We start from the raw sequence: 15,160 nt of genomic DNA, 5'->3' as shown, positions 1-15,160 counted from the left end.
ACCGAAGGATTAACATCATACAAGGCAGCCGTGAACAGAACCCCTCACTTACCAGCCCTTGAGCATGGGTCCAGCTGCGCTAACTGCCAAGGTGGGTGCAGTAGGGTTCGCACCAAGTGGGATTCCCAGGTTTCCCATTCACAGCTCAAAGGTTTCACTGACCATGATGAGTGAGTCAATACGAGGGGTGCCGGTGCGATAATGGCATGCAAGATCTAAGACCAGAGGCTCGGCAATGAAAAGGAACAATGGGCAATGTCATGAGGTGCGTGTTGGATTCTATTCAACAGAATCCAACCGCGATAATGAATTTCTGTCGAGGATCCTATCGACTGACGTACAGGTTGCTCTAAATTCCACAAATCGGTTCTCACCGCCGTGAGTGTCGGCCGACACTAGCACCATCAAAGCGGGCCGGGCAAGTCGTGATGCGAGTACAGTATTTCCAACTGCGATCGACCGACTCCCCAAAATCTCATACATGTTGATACTGGTTGCTCCCGGAACTGGACACGCTCGATGCCCTGTCTATCGCAATCTGGTTGATCATACAATCAAGAGCACCCCTGTCGGTGCTGATTGATGAAGGAACTGACCCCACCAAGCCAGGGCCTCCATCTCAAACTGATATGAAGGGATCATGTCGAGGGATGTGTTGGATGGATAGTGTGGAAAATTGGGTTGGTTTCGTTTTGATTGTCGATCTCGTCTCGCTTTTTGGTTCCGAAACCTCGTCAGGTGGTCTGCACTTTTCTAACTCGTGGAATATTTCCAGCGCAGCAGAGTCAAGGAAATTTGGTCGGGTATGCATTTCAGTTCAATTGTTCGTAACGTCGTAAATCTTGGTCTGGTGGGTAGATGGTCGTACGTCCTAGCCGACAGATACGACTACGTCGCCTTTGCAGACGCCGTAAGAGCAGCACTCCGAGGCATCCATGTCGCCCTTGAGGATAGCGTCGACCTTGGCCTAGGTGAACCATGTTAGATACGATAAGGCATCGACAGGAGATAGCAGAACTTACGTCGGGGCATGGGCCATTTGGCGAGATGGAAGATATCGGCAGGGCCGACGCAGAGAGGACAGCAGAAGCCGCCACGAGGAGAAGAGACCACTTCATGATGCTGGGGTGTTGAGGTTGAGGTTTTTGTGAAGGCGGTCGAGGTGGTTTCTTAGGTGGTATTCTCGAAGGCAAACGGAAACGAACGTGAGGAGCCAAGAGAAAGACAGACAGAAACGAGAGGCAGGGAGGAACCCGAAGCGCACGGCGAGGTCTAGAGAGAGAAGAAGCGGAGGGGGAGCGGAGCGGGAATTGGGAGGGTGTTGAGGAGATTTATACAGAGGAGGAGTTGAGCCCAGGGTGGTTTTGATTTTGAGGGAGATCGCAGGGAAGATGGGCTCCTTCCTCCTGGAAGCGGCAGATGCAAACGGACCTCCCCCTCTCGTGGGACGGGAAAGGCGGAACTGGCAGGCACTGCTTGCAAACAGAACAGAGGAAGGTACCTGGCTCGATACCTGGAGATCTTGGCATCTGTCACCCTTGACTCGACCAGCGATTTTCCCCTCTTACACCACCTGGACTCTCTTCAAGATCCATTCCACGATGCACACTAACGTGGGTTTCTGCTGGGATGGCACCTTTGTCACTGCCCAAAAGCGGTCCCACTGCGTCATATCCCGGGGGTTGAGCAGGAACATGCCGAATTCGACGACCCACGGGCCCGACCTCATGTCGTCGTCGTGTAATCAATACGAGCCTCGGGGAAGAGATTCGAGTCGAGACTGTGTGTGCGCTGGCATACTGTTCTAGACTGGACTACCTAGGCTTCCTGAAACAGCGAGCAGCCTCTGTCCTCAGATCGGCCAGCAACTGCCGGGAGCGCCTTGGCTCTCGCGCGCAACAAGACGGGCGTTCCAGCGTCGACCTTGCAGGGCAGGGCAGGGCAGGAAACAAATGTCCCAGAGGGGAATGGCTGAGACAGTCGACCGGAGCAGGAGCAGCATTCTCGGCGTCGCCAGGTAAGCAGCTCCATCTGTCGCCCTCCAAGTCAGCCCTATGCGCCATCTGGTTAATTGCAGTACCAGGCCGGTGCTCTCTGCTGCACCGCTGTGGAGAATAGGCGCCCGTTTACTATCTGCATCAACCCTTGCTTGTCAAGACTCGAAAAGTTCAGACGAAATGCATGCCTCGACCGACGTCTGATGCGCTGACAAACATGACCGACTCTTCTTTCGCCTCTATCACGGTGCCAAGAGTCGAGCACAAACGCTATCAATACGAGTTGCAACTCCCCATAACACCAACCAACAGATGCAAGTCTCGAAAGACCCGCCTCCTAAACAAGTTTGGTGCTGCGGAAACCGTCCGACGAAACCGTCCAACCGTTGCAGAGCCTAAAGCAAGGGACGATGCAAGATGGCATGCAACGTCAGACGCTAATGCCAAAAGTTACTCTCGACTTTCTCAGCTCTTCCCACGAAAACTGCATGGCTTACCCGAAGTGCCTAGACGCTTGCAAGGATCGAGGATGACAGTGAAGGACTCTTGTCGAAAAAGCCCAACGAGATCCTTGAAGGTTTTGCCGGCCACTTCCTCTTACAGAAGAAACAAAGTGCAAGGCGCAGCCGAGCTGACATTGGGTTTCATTAAATCCCACGGCAAATCATATTCATGCTGAGCACTGAGAATGGACCTGGATATCTCTCATCAAAGCCAAAAAGAACCCCAGAACGCCTTGCCCTACTCGATCAAAATCTACCAGGACCACACCTCGGCCCCCACACCTCCAACCACAAACCTCAGCTTGCCTTGGTTCCTGTCAGCAGCATCGCTGCCGGGTCCGTCTATTACAGCGATATCCCCTGGGTCAGCTACGCCGCTGTATTCGTCGGCTAGCAGCTGAGTCTTGTCCTGATGTATCCTCCAAATCTTGATCCTTTGGTCGTTGCTCACGGTGGCTCCGAATGTCTCTCCCCCACGGCGCACTAGCACCAAGCCGTTGATGGCTGCTGCATGTGCTTTGCGCACTATACCGCGGCTCGAAATAGTGTACCTGCGGTTTCCTGCCTCATGAGATAGAGGTGTGATGGTTGTAATGCCGAGTGCATTGTCATCTCCACCAGTCAGCACTTGGAAGCCTTCAGGTGTCGGTTGAAGATCCAGGCTCTTGATGCTGTTCTGGTGCAAGGGGGCCACATGCACCAGGACATGGCTCGAGGTTTCGTTGTCGTCAAAGCTCGCTTCCCAGGTCGCCAAATGTCCGTCTGTGGAGGCTGTGAGAGCCGAGAGTCCGTTCTCGTCCACCCCGAGATGGCGCACCTGGGTGAGACAGGCTCCCGTGTATGACATGCGAGCCAGGAGCTTGAAGCCATGGCCAGGGGTGTATCGATACGTTTTCAGGGTCGAGTTGGACATGGCCAAGGTGATGATGATACTGTTCTGACTGTCGATCTTGCAAGCATCGAAATCTACGATACGAAGGTCGCCAGCCGGGCTTTTGTCGTCCAAGCCTGCTTCACACAAAACACCAAGGCCCTGGTAGCGCGATTCAAGTCTCCGAACTGACCATATGAAGAATTCCTCGTAGCCTGCACTGCTAAGGAGATATTCGTCTCCGAGCCATTGGGTCTTCTGGAGACCGGAGATGTGCAACTTTGCGGAAGCAAGGCATCGCAGCCCCTTGTTAGCGGGTTGTCCTTGCTTACCCTCCTCGTAACCCCAGACTCGGACTGTGGTGTCTTCAGCACCAGTTGCGATGTACCGACCACTAGAACTCAGTGCCCGAATCTCTCTGCCGTGTGTTCCTTGTCGAAGAGGTTGATGAATGGAACTATGCTGCGAGTAGACACAGAGCTTGGACGTCTTTGTGAATCCGAAGCGGATACGGTTGTAGTCTGTCGGATCATGTGCGAGGGTAAATGTCCGGTGAGATCCTCCACAATCAACTGCCGCAACCTCTTCCCTTCTCGTCTCGTTCCAGACAACAAAGTTCTTGCTCTTGAAGCCAAATAGAACCAGCTCAGGGGAGGCATCTGGCGTGAACCAGCCACCCTCGATGATGGACGCAAAGGGAGGAGCGACCTCATGCTGCAGATGAAGGCGTACCTCGTTCCCGAGGTCCTCAACTTCATATATCCTGTACTTGGTGTCTCTGCTTGTGGCTAGGAAATAAAACGGAGCCCCTTCGCCGTCTGTGGCAGGGAGTGGCACCAGAGCTGTAATGGCATCAGAGCTGTTGAACCTGAAGTTCAGAACAGGCCGATACCCCTCTTCAGCCTGCCTCAAGAGTGACAAGAAACCATGGCGCGAACCGATGGCGATCAAGTCTTTCTTCACCCTGGCAGCAGACATTGCCACGAACCGGCTATCCATGCCACGGATATCTGCCGTCTCGAGGACGGCTCCTGTGCGCCAGTCAACAGACAGATACTGAGCGTCGGCTGTTCCATGAAGGTGCACAATGAGTTCCATAGGTCCTTCAGATGGTTCAGCGAGCAGCGAGATGTTGAAGACCTTGCCAGGCACAGTCCCAATGTGTGTCACGCCTTGATCTTGACGGTAGTGGTAAAGGCTGCCATTGGTCGTGCCCAGGATGACTGCGTCATCTCCAATGGTTTTCATGGTGTAGCACGATTGGAGATCAGCGATAACCTCGTTCTCTATGTCGACTTCTGTCCAATTCAAGCTAGGGCGGAAAGTGCCAAGGATAAGACGCCCCCAGCTGGAAGTGGCCAAGACTTTGTCCTCTGAGAGAAAGGTATAGCGGCTGAAGATTTCACGGCCACGAAGGTGCTGGATAGTGCGGAGGTTGGGGAGTTGATCCAAGACTTGTTGGAACTCGAGGGAAGTGAGATCGTGGGTGGGCGCGGTGGCAGCTTGAGAGCTTGACGGGATGGATTGTGTGATCAGTGAAATCTTGCTGTCAGCGCCTCCAGTTGCAATGATTGTCTGATGGTCGCGGCGCGTTACAGCGTGTGACCAGAGGTGCTTGCCGTCGTGCACAGCAAACGTCTCCTTATGCTTCAGAGAACCGGACAGTCCCTTGGGGGAGACGGCAAGATCCAGCTGCCACCTCTGAGCTGTCGAGTCCTCGCCGAAGGAGTATATGGTGACTGGGCTCTGAGGTAAAAGGTCGCCCTCTGCCAGCTCAGCGAACTTGACGCCCCAGATTCTCGATGCGTGTCCCATGATGGTCGCGATGGGCCGCAGGGCTTCAGCGTCCTGACCAGAACCATCCTGTCCATTTGGTGTTGATCCAAATCCCGTCTCTCGAGGCGCTGCAAAATTGAGCCGCTTTCGTTCTGCTGTACCATGCTGCTTGGTAATATCCCAAACCCTGACGGTACGGTCGTCACTGCAACTGACAAGCAGTCTTATGGCCGATCCATCCTGGCAGACAAGCTCATCCGAGATGTTAAGGCCAAAGAGGGAGCCTTCGTGTCCACTCAGCGTAGCGAGCATCTCGGATCGTCCATCTGCAACATGGCACTTCCAGACGACAATCTCGCCAAAGACGGTGCCGCCTGCGAAGAGCACAGAGTCTTGATCGATCCACTTCAAGCTCGCGGCGTAGAGAATGGGACGTGAGGGCGAGACGACAGCTCCAACAACAGGGACATTATCGTCGTCCAAACTCAGGTGTACCACTTCGTTGTGGGCTGTTGCGAGCACAACAGAGGAGTCATGGTAAGGCGAGGGGGAGACATCATATATCCAGTCCGGTGCGGTGGTCTTCTTCACCACCACATCTTCAACGTTGGCTCCCTCGCCAAGAAGAGCTTCGATAGGGGATACCACGGCGACCTGCGCAGAACCCCAAACCAAGACGCGGCCACCAGTCAGCGGGCGAATGCCGTGGATGGGTTGCGCCGAGAAGATGCGGACGCTGGCCACGCGGACGGCATTCCCAAGTTTGATGTCGTAGAGGGTCAGGTGAGTATCCTCGCCGGCGAGGAGATAGTCTGCGCCGCGGAAGAATGCGAGCGCGGTAATAGGGCCCTGGAAGAATTCCCGGGTGAGACGTGACTATATTCGTTTCAACTTGTGTGAGCTTCTTATTTGGTCCTATGTCGGCCCATGATGGCGGGGGAGGGGCAGATTTTTGGACTCACCTCTGGCATGGCCAGAACGAGAAAGGGGACAACAAGATGTGAAAAGAAGCTACCAATATGCCCTCTATAGTTGTATCATGGGCGATCTAACAGTTGATGGTATGCTGAACGTTTAGAGAGGGAATGGATGTCAGCAGTGAGGGAGGGATATATGCAGGTGCGTTTGCCTGGGGTTTTTTGTGAGTGGGTTTTGAACTCAGCCATGAGAGAAAATTTTTGAGCCATGACATTTGCTCTAAATGACCCCATATCAACCGGCTCCAACTTGTAAGTCGATACACCATGATACAATGAAGCATTAAAAGAATGAATAGTTTAGTTCATTGACTGATTTTTTATATAGCACAATCGAATAGTAACCCGAGCTTATGTATATTCATACCATGTCCAGAAAAACACATTTGGGTATCATGCCGTCCATCCATTGGCATCTTCCCATCCATCCAATATCCATCTCGCAGTCCCAAATCTACATCGGACTGCCGCCAATAAACAAGAGAGAAAAAAAAGAAGAAAAAAAGACCAAATGATGCCTTCATGACCGTGACCGCATGTAGCAGACCCGTTGCCCAAGTCGTTCATCCAAATATCCGATTAAGATTCCAAAAAACGCCATTAATGCAGCATCATCAAGTTTGTTCAAAGTATAGACTCAATAATCATGTCGTGAGAGCTTTAGACACAGCTTAGGCGCGGTGCGAGTAGGGCTCGTAGGCGAGATCGGAGCGGGCAGCACCGCTGGGGTAGCGGGGGGCGCCGTACTGGGACTGGGTCTGGTTGTTGTTGTTGTAGAAGCCAGTCGTCATCTCGTGGTCGTTGCCGAGAGGAGCGTAGCCGCGGGAGCCGCCACCCAGGAGCTTCTCGCCATCGGAGTGGCGGTTCTTGCGGTCCTTGCGACTGCGGTGCTCGGGCTTGCAGCAGCAGATGGTGAAGAGCCAGAAGAGGCTGGCACCGATGGCAAAGGCGACGGCAATCCAGGCCATGGCGAGGAAGGTGTTGTTGATGTGGCCCTTCACACCGTAGAATTTGGCCGTGCCCTTGACGACGCCGATAACAGCACCAGCCATGAGGGTCGAGGCGAGAGCGGCACCGAAAGCGACAACAGCGGCGAGACCGGCGATGATCCAGGTCAGGCAGGAGAAGATGCGAGAGCAGTTGGCAAAGATACCCAGGATAACCTCAAGAGCCAGCAGGACGAGGGCAGCGACAAAGGCAATCTCAACCCACTTGTTGGCGGTCCTGTAGGCCTTGAGAGCAGACTTGACCTCATCTGGGAGCTTGATCTCGACGCCGGCAGCGGAACCAAAGTGCTCGATGTAGGTGGTGTTGAGAACCTCGGAAGCCCAGTCGAACTTGGGCTTGACGCACTGGCGCTTGCCCTTGTAGGGAGTGTAGCAGTATCCCCACAGGCTAATATCATAAACCTTCTCGAGGTCGAGGAGCTTGGCGGTGATGTTGGTCTCGATCTTGTCGGCGCGGGGCTTGATGTCGATGTCGAGGTTGCCGACTATGTGGTCCACATCGGCCGGGTTGATGCTCAGGTCCTCGACGTTGACCTGGAAGAGGTAGAGGTCCTTGTTGGCGACACCCGCGAGGGTGGGGACGAGGAAGAAGATGATGGACGCGATGGTGAGTGCGAATGGCACCAATACGCAAAAGAAGCGACCGACGCCCATTGTGATGTTCTTTGTTGTTGTTGTTTTGCGGTTTAACTGTCGGTCGGAAGTCGGGTCGGATGACGTAAACTTTTAGAGTGAGCGAAAGCTGATGTTTTAGCGAACGATGTCGGAGGGAGGAGGAAGCGTGAGTGAAGCAAGCGTACACACGCAATGCACACACGAAATGGGATGAGACGAGACGAGACGGGAATAGGAAAAAAGAGGATGTCAGCAGAAAGGAAGAGCGGGCTGAAGCCGGTGGTTTTATAAAAAAGCTGTGTGAGCAGAGCAGGCTGGGCATGAGCACTGAGAACACAATCCCACACACAGCCCAGCGCCAGCGCCATTCGAGACCGGGGGGGTGAGCACTTGGCCGCCCCCCTCCACGTCAACTCTGGATCCTCCAGCTCCAACCCCCCAGCCAGAGAAGAGCCGTGTGGAGTGGCGCAGCAGAGACCCCCAGAAGAGGGGAGACCCAGCGACCACACTAGTGCGAAGCCCGTCAGCAACACTGTACAGTCCCCAGCCTCTTCCGCCCAGTCCCTCCACAGTGCGACTGGTCGTTTCTGCCTCGGCGCCTCATTGGCGACGACCGGATCCAGGGGGCTCCCCCGGAGGCTTGGAGGCGTTGTGCTTACGACTCCAGTGGGTGTTACAGCTGGTTCCCACTAAAAACACTCTGGGAGCTGCGTGATGGCCGACGCACGCACGCACGGCTCCCGTCGTTACCAAGTCGCTAAGCCACCCCACGCGCGACATGCTCCAAAGTCCCAAGCCCAGGTTTTGCACCTGGCGCAGCTCCTTCAATTTAGCTGATGACATTGAACCAATGTCAGGCTGTGCAATCTGAAGCAGCTGAGATATTGACCCTTGCTTCAACAGCCGCCAAGCACGTTTTCTGTCTCGTCTTGTTGTTTTGTGCCGTGTGCGCCATCTCACCGCACGGGTATGTAGTCACACCAACAAGCTTACAATGAAAAAACCGCCTACAACAGCCAGCCTGCATAGCCGTAAACGGAACGGGTTCCCCCTCCTCCAGATGGAGCTGCTGAACTCTGCACGATCAGCATGACGATCTTGTCATTGGCCCAGCAGCGGGCCTTGTTGATAGAGAGATCACCATGACATGAGGGTCTACAAAAAGGCGGAAGATGCCTTGTCTCTGAGCTTGAGACTTTCCGTTACCGCTTCGCTGCTGACGATTCCATGATGGGCATTGGGACTTTGGGAGAACCCATAACGTTCAGAGAGGCAATAAGCGGGCAGCTCGTCAATGTTGTCGGCAAATCTGCACAAGCAAGATGCGTGGTATTGGATCCGATGTCGTAGTAGAGCCAGGACCCTGAACTCTTGGTGCTGACGACAGCAAGCCGGGGTCCGTGATCCACCCCGGAACACATTGAGATGTTTTTCGTGATGATCAAACCAGGGGAGACGCAACAGACAAACACCAGAGACGTCGTCACTCTGGAATAAAAACGGGGCCAGATTTTGACCATCGATCTTCTGCCAGTCTGGACCTACATCTGCTGCTGCATTGACTTTTCACCCCAAAGATTCATCATCAGTGTGGATGGGCGGGAATGGAATGGATGGTTGTGATGGAATAAGTTGAAGTGACAAGCCCAACGGGAGGTGCCATTCCCGTGCTTGTCCTGAGATCCATGCAGGAGCATGATCTTGGCCGTCAGCAACTAGGCCCGACCGGAATGATGAGACGAGACAAAGTTTTTTGGCCCTTGCTTGAACCTGGCGGCTCATTTCAACCCGAGAAGGCAAAATCTACTACGACGCAGACGCAGCCTTACGAGATCCACGGGATAAAACAAGCAGAAGAGAGGCAGAGCAACCATATCACATACACAGCCCAGCCAATTGCTAGTCCCCGTGTCCCCGCGCCGACTGGGCGGAATCGCCCTAAATTTAGAAAGCTCGCGCGGTTTTGCCTCAACTCAGCCTCCTCTTCCCGGGACCCTTGCTTGTGTGGCTTTGCGGCTTGACGTGATTCCGTTCCGGTTATCTTTGCTTGCGTTTGCTTGCACCGCCCTGCTTGAGTCTAGACCTTGAGACGTCGATCTCATCAATCTCCTCTTTGCTGTTGTAAAGAAAAAAAAAAAGCTATTTAAGACCAGACGATGCCCGCTTCCAAGACCCCAATGCAGCATATAAGCCGAGGGTATCTTGGCCGATCTAGGACCCCCCGACTAGAGCTGACGTAAAGTATCAGCTTTGACAAGCGAGATGGCCCATTGCGGCGTCGCAATGGCTCCCCTCACGTCTCTCGCTCTCTCCCTTGGGCCTTCATCGTCTTGTCCTGTCTTCTGTCGCCCAAGCAGCTCCCCAGGCTGACAGACCGATAAAGGGCTGATGTTTCTGGCCTAGCGGGAGACGCAGCTCCGTCCTCGGGCCACGGCCATCCACACCGCGGGACGCCATCTCCAGCCCCTCGTCCAATGCCCGCACCGGGTTTGAGATGGTCGACTCTGATAGCGTGGGCAATCCGGGAGCCGAGCTGAAGCACTAGGCGTTTTGACCTGCCGTTTGCATCGCGAGTCAACGACGACAGCACCAGCCAAAGCACCAGCGCTCTTGGTTTTTCTTGCGTGGGTAAGTAGGTAGGTAGTAAACTGTAGCCGAGAACCATCACTTGAGAACATCAATGTCATCGGGCGTTGGTCCGAGCCGCCCAATTGCAAAACACGCAGATGCAATGCTTCTCTCACTGCATTGAATCCTCAGACGCAACTCCAGCCACCGCCATGTGCATCTCACCAGTTGCTTTTTCCCACTAGACATAGTAGCCCGCCGCCATTCGCCAGCCGGTCCAGGGTAAACAGCAGGGGTGTGTGTGTCTGATCTCTGACCGGTTGGATCTGCCTTCGACCAACCGAGCGGTCGGGAGACCAAACTGCCGCGTCGTTCTCGACCTCACCTTGGCACAGAAGGGGAAAGGTAGGCGCGGAAACCGGCTGCGGCTTGTTCGACGACGACCACACAGGGAACTCGGTGAGAGCACCGAGAGTGTGTGCACGAGGCTTTGGTCAGGTGTGCAACCTCGTTGACTCTCACTTACTGCGAGGGTGATGCGCAGCGTGACAGACAAGTCTCAATGGTGCAAATGGGTGTGAGAGCGGCCTCAAAAGCAGCAGAACGACACATCAGTTCAAACAGGACTCCTAGTCCTTGAGAGGAGAGGGGTTGAGCATGTGCCTAGAAATGTGCTAGCGGGCCTTGGCCCTTGGCCTCTTGGGTTCCCTCTCTCGTTGGTGGTGATGGTCGACGTAACGCAGCCGGCCCTTTTCTTCCTTTCTCTTAATTATTTGCCTCAAGAGTTGCGTGGTGAGACGATTGCCGATTGGCAAGGATGAGCTGAGGGAACTTATCAGGGCTGAATTGAGTCGTCTCGAGTCGGTTACCGAGCCGCCCTCGACCTGGCAGTTTTTTTTCCTTGCTTGCTTGATCCTGGTGTCGGGTCTCCATATCGAGCTCTCGCACGTGCCAACTGGCTCCCGTGATGGAGCACCAGATTGCATCCAAGGTCAAGGATTGCCAGGGCCTCAGTAGGAGCAGGTAGGCAAGTTCTTCTGCTGGGTCAATGTCTCATGCATGGCCTGCAGCGCCTGCAGCTTTGAGTGGGAGAGGAGAGAACTCGCATCGCATAGTCTGGCTATCTCATCTGTTGCTCCTCCAGAGTGACTGTCTTGCTTGTCTTCGTAGGTTGCTGGCGAGACAAGCAAGGTTGGCAGATCTGGACTTGGCTTCCTTCAAGGTCTAGCCTGTCTGGTGGAGTCGTCAGGACAGGTCCCAAGACCAAACAAGCAAACCAGAGTCCCGCCATATGACGACTGCGACGGAGATGCAAGTTCGTTCAAGTCAGTCCGGTCCAGGCGATGTCCGAGGGGAAGAAGAGCTGTCTGATCACGAACTGCTTTATTATCGACCGTCTTCCAGCTCCCATGGACAGGACAGGACAGGATCCTACTCACGGCTCCCCCGACTGCCCTCTCACGACCCCTGCCTTTTGGGCCCCAACATCGCCGAGCGCAGTTCGTCCCCTGCGAGCGAGCTTCCATTGGGCGCCGATCAACCCCCGGACAAACCGCATCTCGACGGGTGCATGTCATTGAAGCTGGTTTTTCTCGCCGCTCTGTTGCTGTGCCTCTTTTGCCTGTCTGACCTTTTTCTCCTGCCTCTGCAGAAACTTGATCTCGACAACAACAAACACTGTGACCCCTCTACTCTGATAATCGATCTTCTCCTGCTTCTCCCCATTAGCTTCGATAAACCCAAAAGAGTCGCCCAAGAAAGAAAGGAAAGAGGGGTGTGGAACCTTAATTCCACAGCCCGCGCCGCCACTTTTGCTCTGCTCCATCGCTTCGACCTTATCCGGCTCCGCTCAGAGGCAGAGGAGAGCGAGAGCGAGCGAGCTTCTCGACCGGCCTACAGCTAGGTTACTAGGTACGGATACGCAGACCAGGCAATCGGTCGGTACGCATTTCAACCTCCTTGCCTTGCTTGTCGTTGGGTCGTTTCTTGCAGAGTATACTTACTGTGCCCAAGCCAAGCCCGGGCCTTGTAGTACTCTACTCTCGTCTTGCATCACCCTCTGGACCTGTTCTTTTTCCCTCTTGCAAACAACCTTTGAGCCTCATCCGTCGTGCTTGACTTGACTTGATTGTCTGTGCTCTTGACCACCCAACATTAACAAGCCGTCGTCAGTCCATCGCCTTCCACGACAGGGCTCCCAGTCTCGACCTTTTTAATCAATCGACGTCATTCGCATGCGAAAACCACCTTGAACACCTTCAGACTCACCCGCCCTACATACCCTGACTGCCCTGCGCTCGCTGTGCTGTGCTCTGCTGCGCAACCTACCTACGCCGCCCGCTGCCTTTTCAGCGCCGTCTCTCGCCTCCTCCCCCCTCGCCTATAACCTCCGCCAGCACTCGACAGCTCCTTGACGCTCGTTTTCTCTCCAAACGTCTTGGCGATCTGATTTTTCAACTCGACCCGTTTCCATCCGCAGGTACATTTACCCCCCGCGCCTTTTATCACCTCTGCGACAATAAAGCTGCTGCTTTTTGCTGGTCCATCTTATATATCACCTTGTCTTTCACCTGCCGCTCCCCACGACAACTTTTTTTTTTTCACCACTCGCCGTCTCAGTCTCGTCCTGTATGCGCCGCAACTCTTCTGTGCATCAGCCTTGACACAGCCTTTTTTTTGCTCTGACAAATGAGTCAGACTGACACCCGGTATTTCTAGTCTCGAATTCGGTCTTTCTCGTCTGGGAATATTATCTCCGACCCTCGCTCAGTCGCGCTTTCTATCCCTCCGGCTTCGCCCCGGCGTTAACGAACCTCCCTCCCCACGACGTCATCGCCGCAAAACCCACTGGTCGCCGACCAAACTCGACAACCTGTACCTCTATCCTAAGCATCAACCGAAGTCGCCCAAGACGGACGCACAAAGACGACGTCGTCGCTGCTCCTTCTTCTACACCTTCGACCACCTTTTCCATCCTCCTTAACCCCTCCCTTGCCGCAAACCCTCGTCGCTCAACCACCCGCGGCGCCGTTAAGGTTTTGATAAAAGCAACACTGAAACTCACATCGATAACCAATACGCATCCCACTACGCAATCTCGAGATAGTTGTCGCAATCTGACGAGTGCGGGATCGAGGTACAATGGGTAACCAAAGCTCCCGGGAGAGTGGCTCCAAGGGCTCCGGCTCTGCCGGCCCTGACGGCCCCCTCCAGTCTTACCCATCGTTCAGCAGATCTGATACCAAGGACTCGTCGCGATCCTTTCGCTCCCTGCGATCCAAGATCCCCGGCAGCGGCAAGACGGACAGCCCCAGGAACTCTCAGATTATATCCAACGGCGATTCTACAACTGACTCCAAGAGCGAAGGTACCTCTGGACGGTCCGGTAGGAGCGGGCGTTCGAGCTCATCCCGACTGAGCCGGAGTGAGCTCCCTCCCCTCAAGACGGATGCGACAGACATCTCCACTTCCGAGTCAGCGCTTGCAGAGTCGGCCGTTGGAGACGACCAACCCCCACCGTCTCCCGTCCAGGGCCACTCCAAAGGCGGCGCCCACGACGTGAGCGCGGCTCAGGCTTCCGGCGAGGTTGATCATGTCTCGGATCAGCCTCCGTCGGTCAACGCGGGCGCGAATGTGCACATGCAGAACCCAGGCCAGTCGATCCTGGTGAAGCGGGAAAACACCATCAACCCTATCCACAATGGCCCCTCGGCAGACTCCAAGGAGGGCAACTCCAATGTTGCCATGTCCGACATCAAGGATATTGATCTCGATGATTTTATAAAGCGACTCTTGGATGCGGGCTACGCTGGAAAGGTTACCAAGAGTGTCTGCCTGAAGAATGCCGAAATTGTCGCCATTTGCCAGAGGGCCAGGGAAGTCTTCCTGTCGCAACCTGCGCTCCTGGAATTGGATGCCCCCGTCAAGGTTGTGGGAGATGTCCACGGCCAGTACACGGATGTTATCAGAATGTTTGAGATGTGCGGATTCCCCCCGAATTCCAACTATCTATTCCTGGGCGACTATGTCGATCGAGGCAAGCAATCTCTGGAGACTATCCTTCTACTCCTATGCTATAAGCTCAAGTTCCCCGAGAACTTCTTCCTCCTCCGTGGAAACCACGAGTGCGCTAACGTCACACGAGTGTACGGATTTTACGATGAGTGCAAGAGGCGCTGCAACGTCAAGATCTGGAAGACATTCATCGACTGCTTCAACACACTCCCCATCGCCGCCATCGTTGCCGGCAAGATCTTTTGCGTTCACGGAGGCCTATCGCCGGCACTGGTCCACATGGACGATATTCGAAACATTGCTCGACCAACAGATGTCCCCGACTACGGTCTGCTCAACGATTTGCTATGGTCAGACCCCGCAGACATGGAGCAAGATTGGGAAGCCAACGAGAGGGGCGTCAGCTACTGTTTTGGAAAACGCGTCATCACCGAGTTTCTGGCGGATCACGACTTTGATCTTATCTGCCGCGCGCACATGGTGGTCGAGGACGGGTACGAATTCTTTAACGACCGGGTTTTGGTTACTGTCTTTAGCGCCCCCAATGTACGTCAGCCTCTGCAAGACTACGGATAATCGGCTAACCTGTGTGCAGTACTGCGGCGAATTCGACAATTGGGGCGCAGTCATGTCTGTGTCTGCGGAGCTCCTTTGCAGCTTTGAGCTCTTGAAGCCTCTTGACTCGAGCGCTTTAAAGAGTCATATCAAGAAGAGCCGGAACAAGCGGCAGCACATGTTGAACAGTCCGGTAAGTAATATATGCTCGCTGCATGAGATGTCACATCTGACCTTTTATAGCCTGCCTTGGTCCAGCCGCAGAGCGTATAGTGGG

At 54.5% G+C, this 15,160-nt stretch overlaps 4 protein-coding genes across 4 annotated transcripts; 1 reads left to right on the top strand and 3 right to left on the bottom strand.

The window, feature by feature from the left end:
* Window positions 1-871: 871 nt before the first annotated feature.
* Window positions 872-1,235, bottom strand: NCS57_00141600 (uncharacterized protein; the record flags this gene model as incomplete). The annotated part of the gene is made up of 2 exons (XM_053051481.1): window positions 1,023-1,235; window positions 872-967 (listed from the first exon to the last, which is right to left on the bottom strand). The coding sequence occupies exons 1-2, from the start codon at window positions 1,116-1,118 to the stop codon at window positions 872-874; spliced, it is 192 nt and encodes a 63-aa protein (XP_052919996.1). The 5' UTR covers window positions 1,119-1,235.
* Window positions 1,236-2,753: 1,518 nt separating this feature from the next.
* NCS57_00141500 (uncharacterized protein) lies at window positions 2,754-6,118 on the bottom strand (the record flags this gene model as incomplete). Its single annotated transcript, XM_053051480.1, has 2 exons — window positions 2,754-6,023; window positions 6,110-6,118. 2 exons carry the CDS (start codon window positions 6,116-6,118, stop codon window positions 2,754-2,756), a joined length of 3,279 nt encoding a protein of 1,092 aa, XP_052919995.1.
* A 677-nt stretch (window positions 6,119-6,795) lies between these two features.
* On the bottom strand, window positions 6,796-7,785 carry NCS57_00141400 (uncharacterized protein; the record flags this gene model as incomplete). Its single annotated transcript, XM_053051479.1, has 1 exon — window positions 6,796-7,785. The coding sequence occupies one exon, from the start codon at window positions 7,783-7,785 to the stop codon at window positions 6,796-6,798; it is 990 nt and encodes a 329-aa protein (XP_052919994.1).
* Window positions 7,786-13,455: 5,670 nt separating this feature from the next.
* Window positions 13,456-15,156, top strand: NCS57_00141300 (Serine/threonine-protein phosphatase; the record flags this gene model as incomplete). Its single annotated transcript, XM_053051478.1, has 3 exons — window positions 13,456-14,874; window positions 14,924-15,076; window positions 15,127-15,156. The coding sequence occupies 3 exons, from the start codon at window positions 13,456-13,458 to the stop codon at window positions 15,154-15,156; spliced, it is 1,602 nt and encodes a 533-aa protein (XP_052919993.1).
* Between the last annotated feature and the right edge of the window lie 4 nt (window positions 15,157-15,160).

Source organism: Fusarium keratoplasticum, chromosome 1, assembly GCF_025433545.1.
Source record: "Fusarium keratoplasticum isolate Fu6.1 chromosome 1, whole genome shotgun sequence".
NCBI classification, from domain to species: domain Eukaryota; kingdom Fungi; phylum Ascomycota; class Sordariomycetes; order Hypocreales; family Nectriaceae; genus Fusarium; species Fusarium keratoplasticum.
This window is presented reverse-complemented; position numbering and strand designations above follow the sequence as displayed.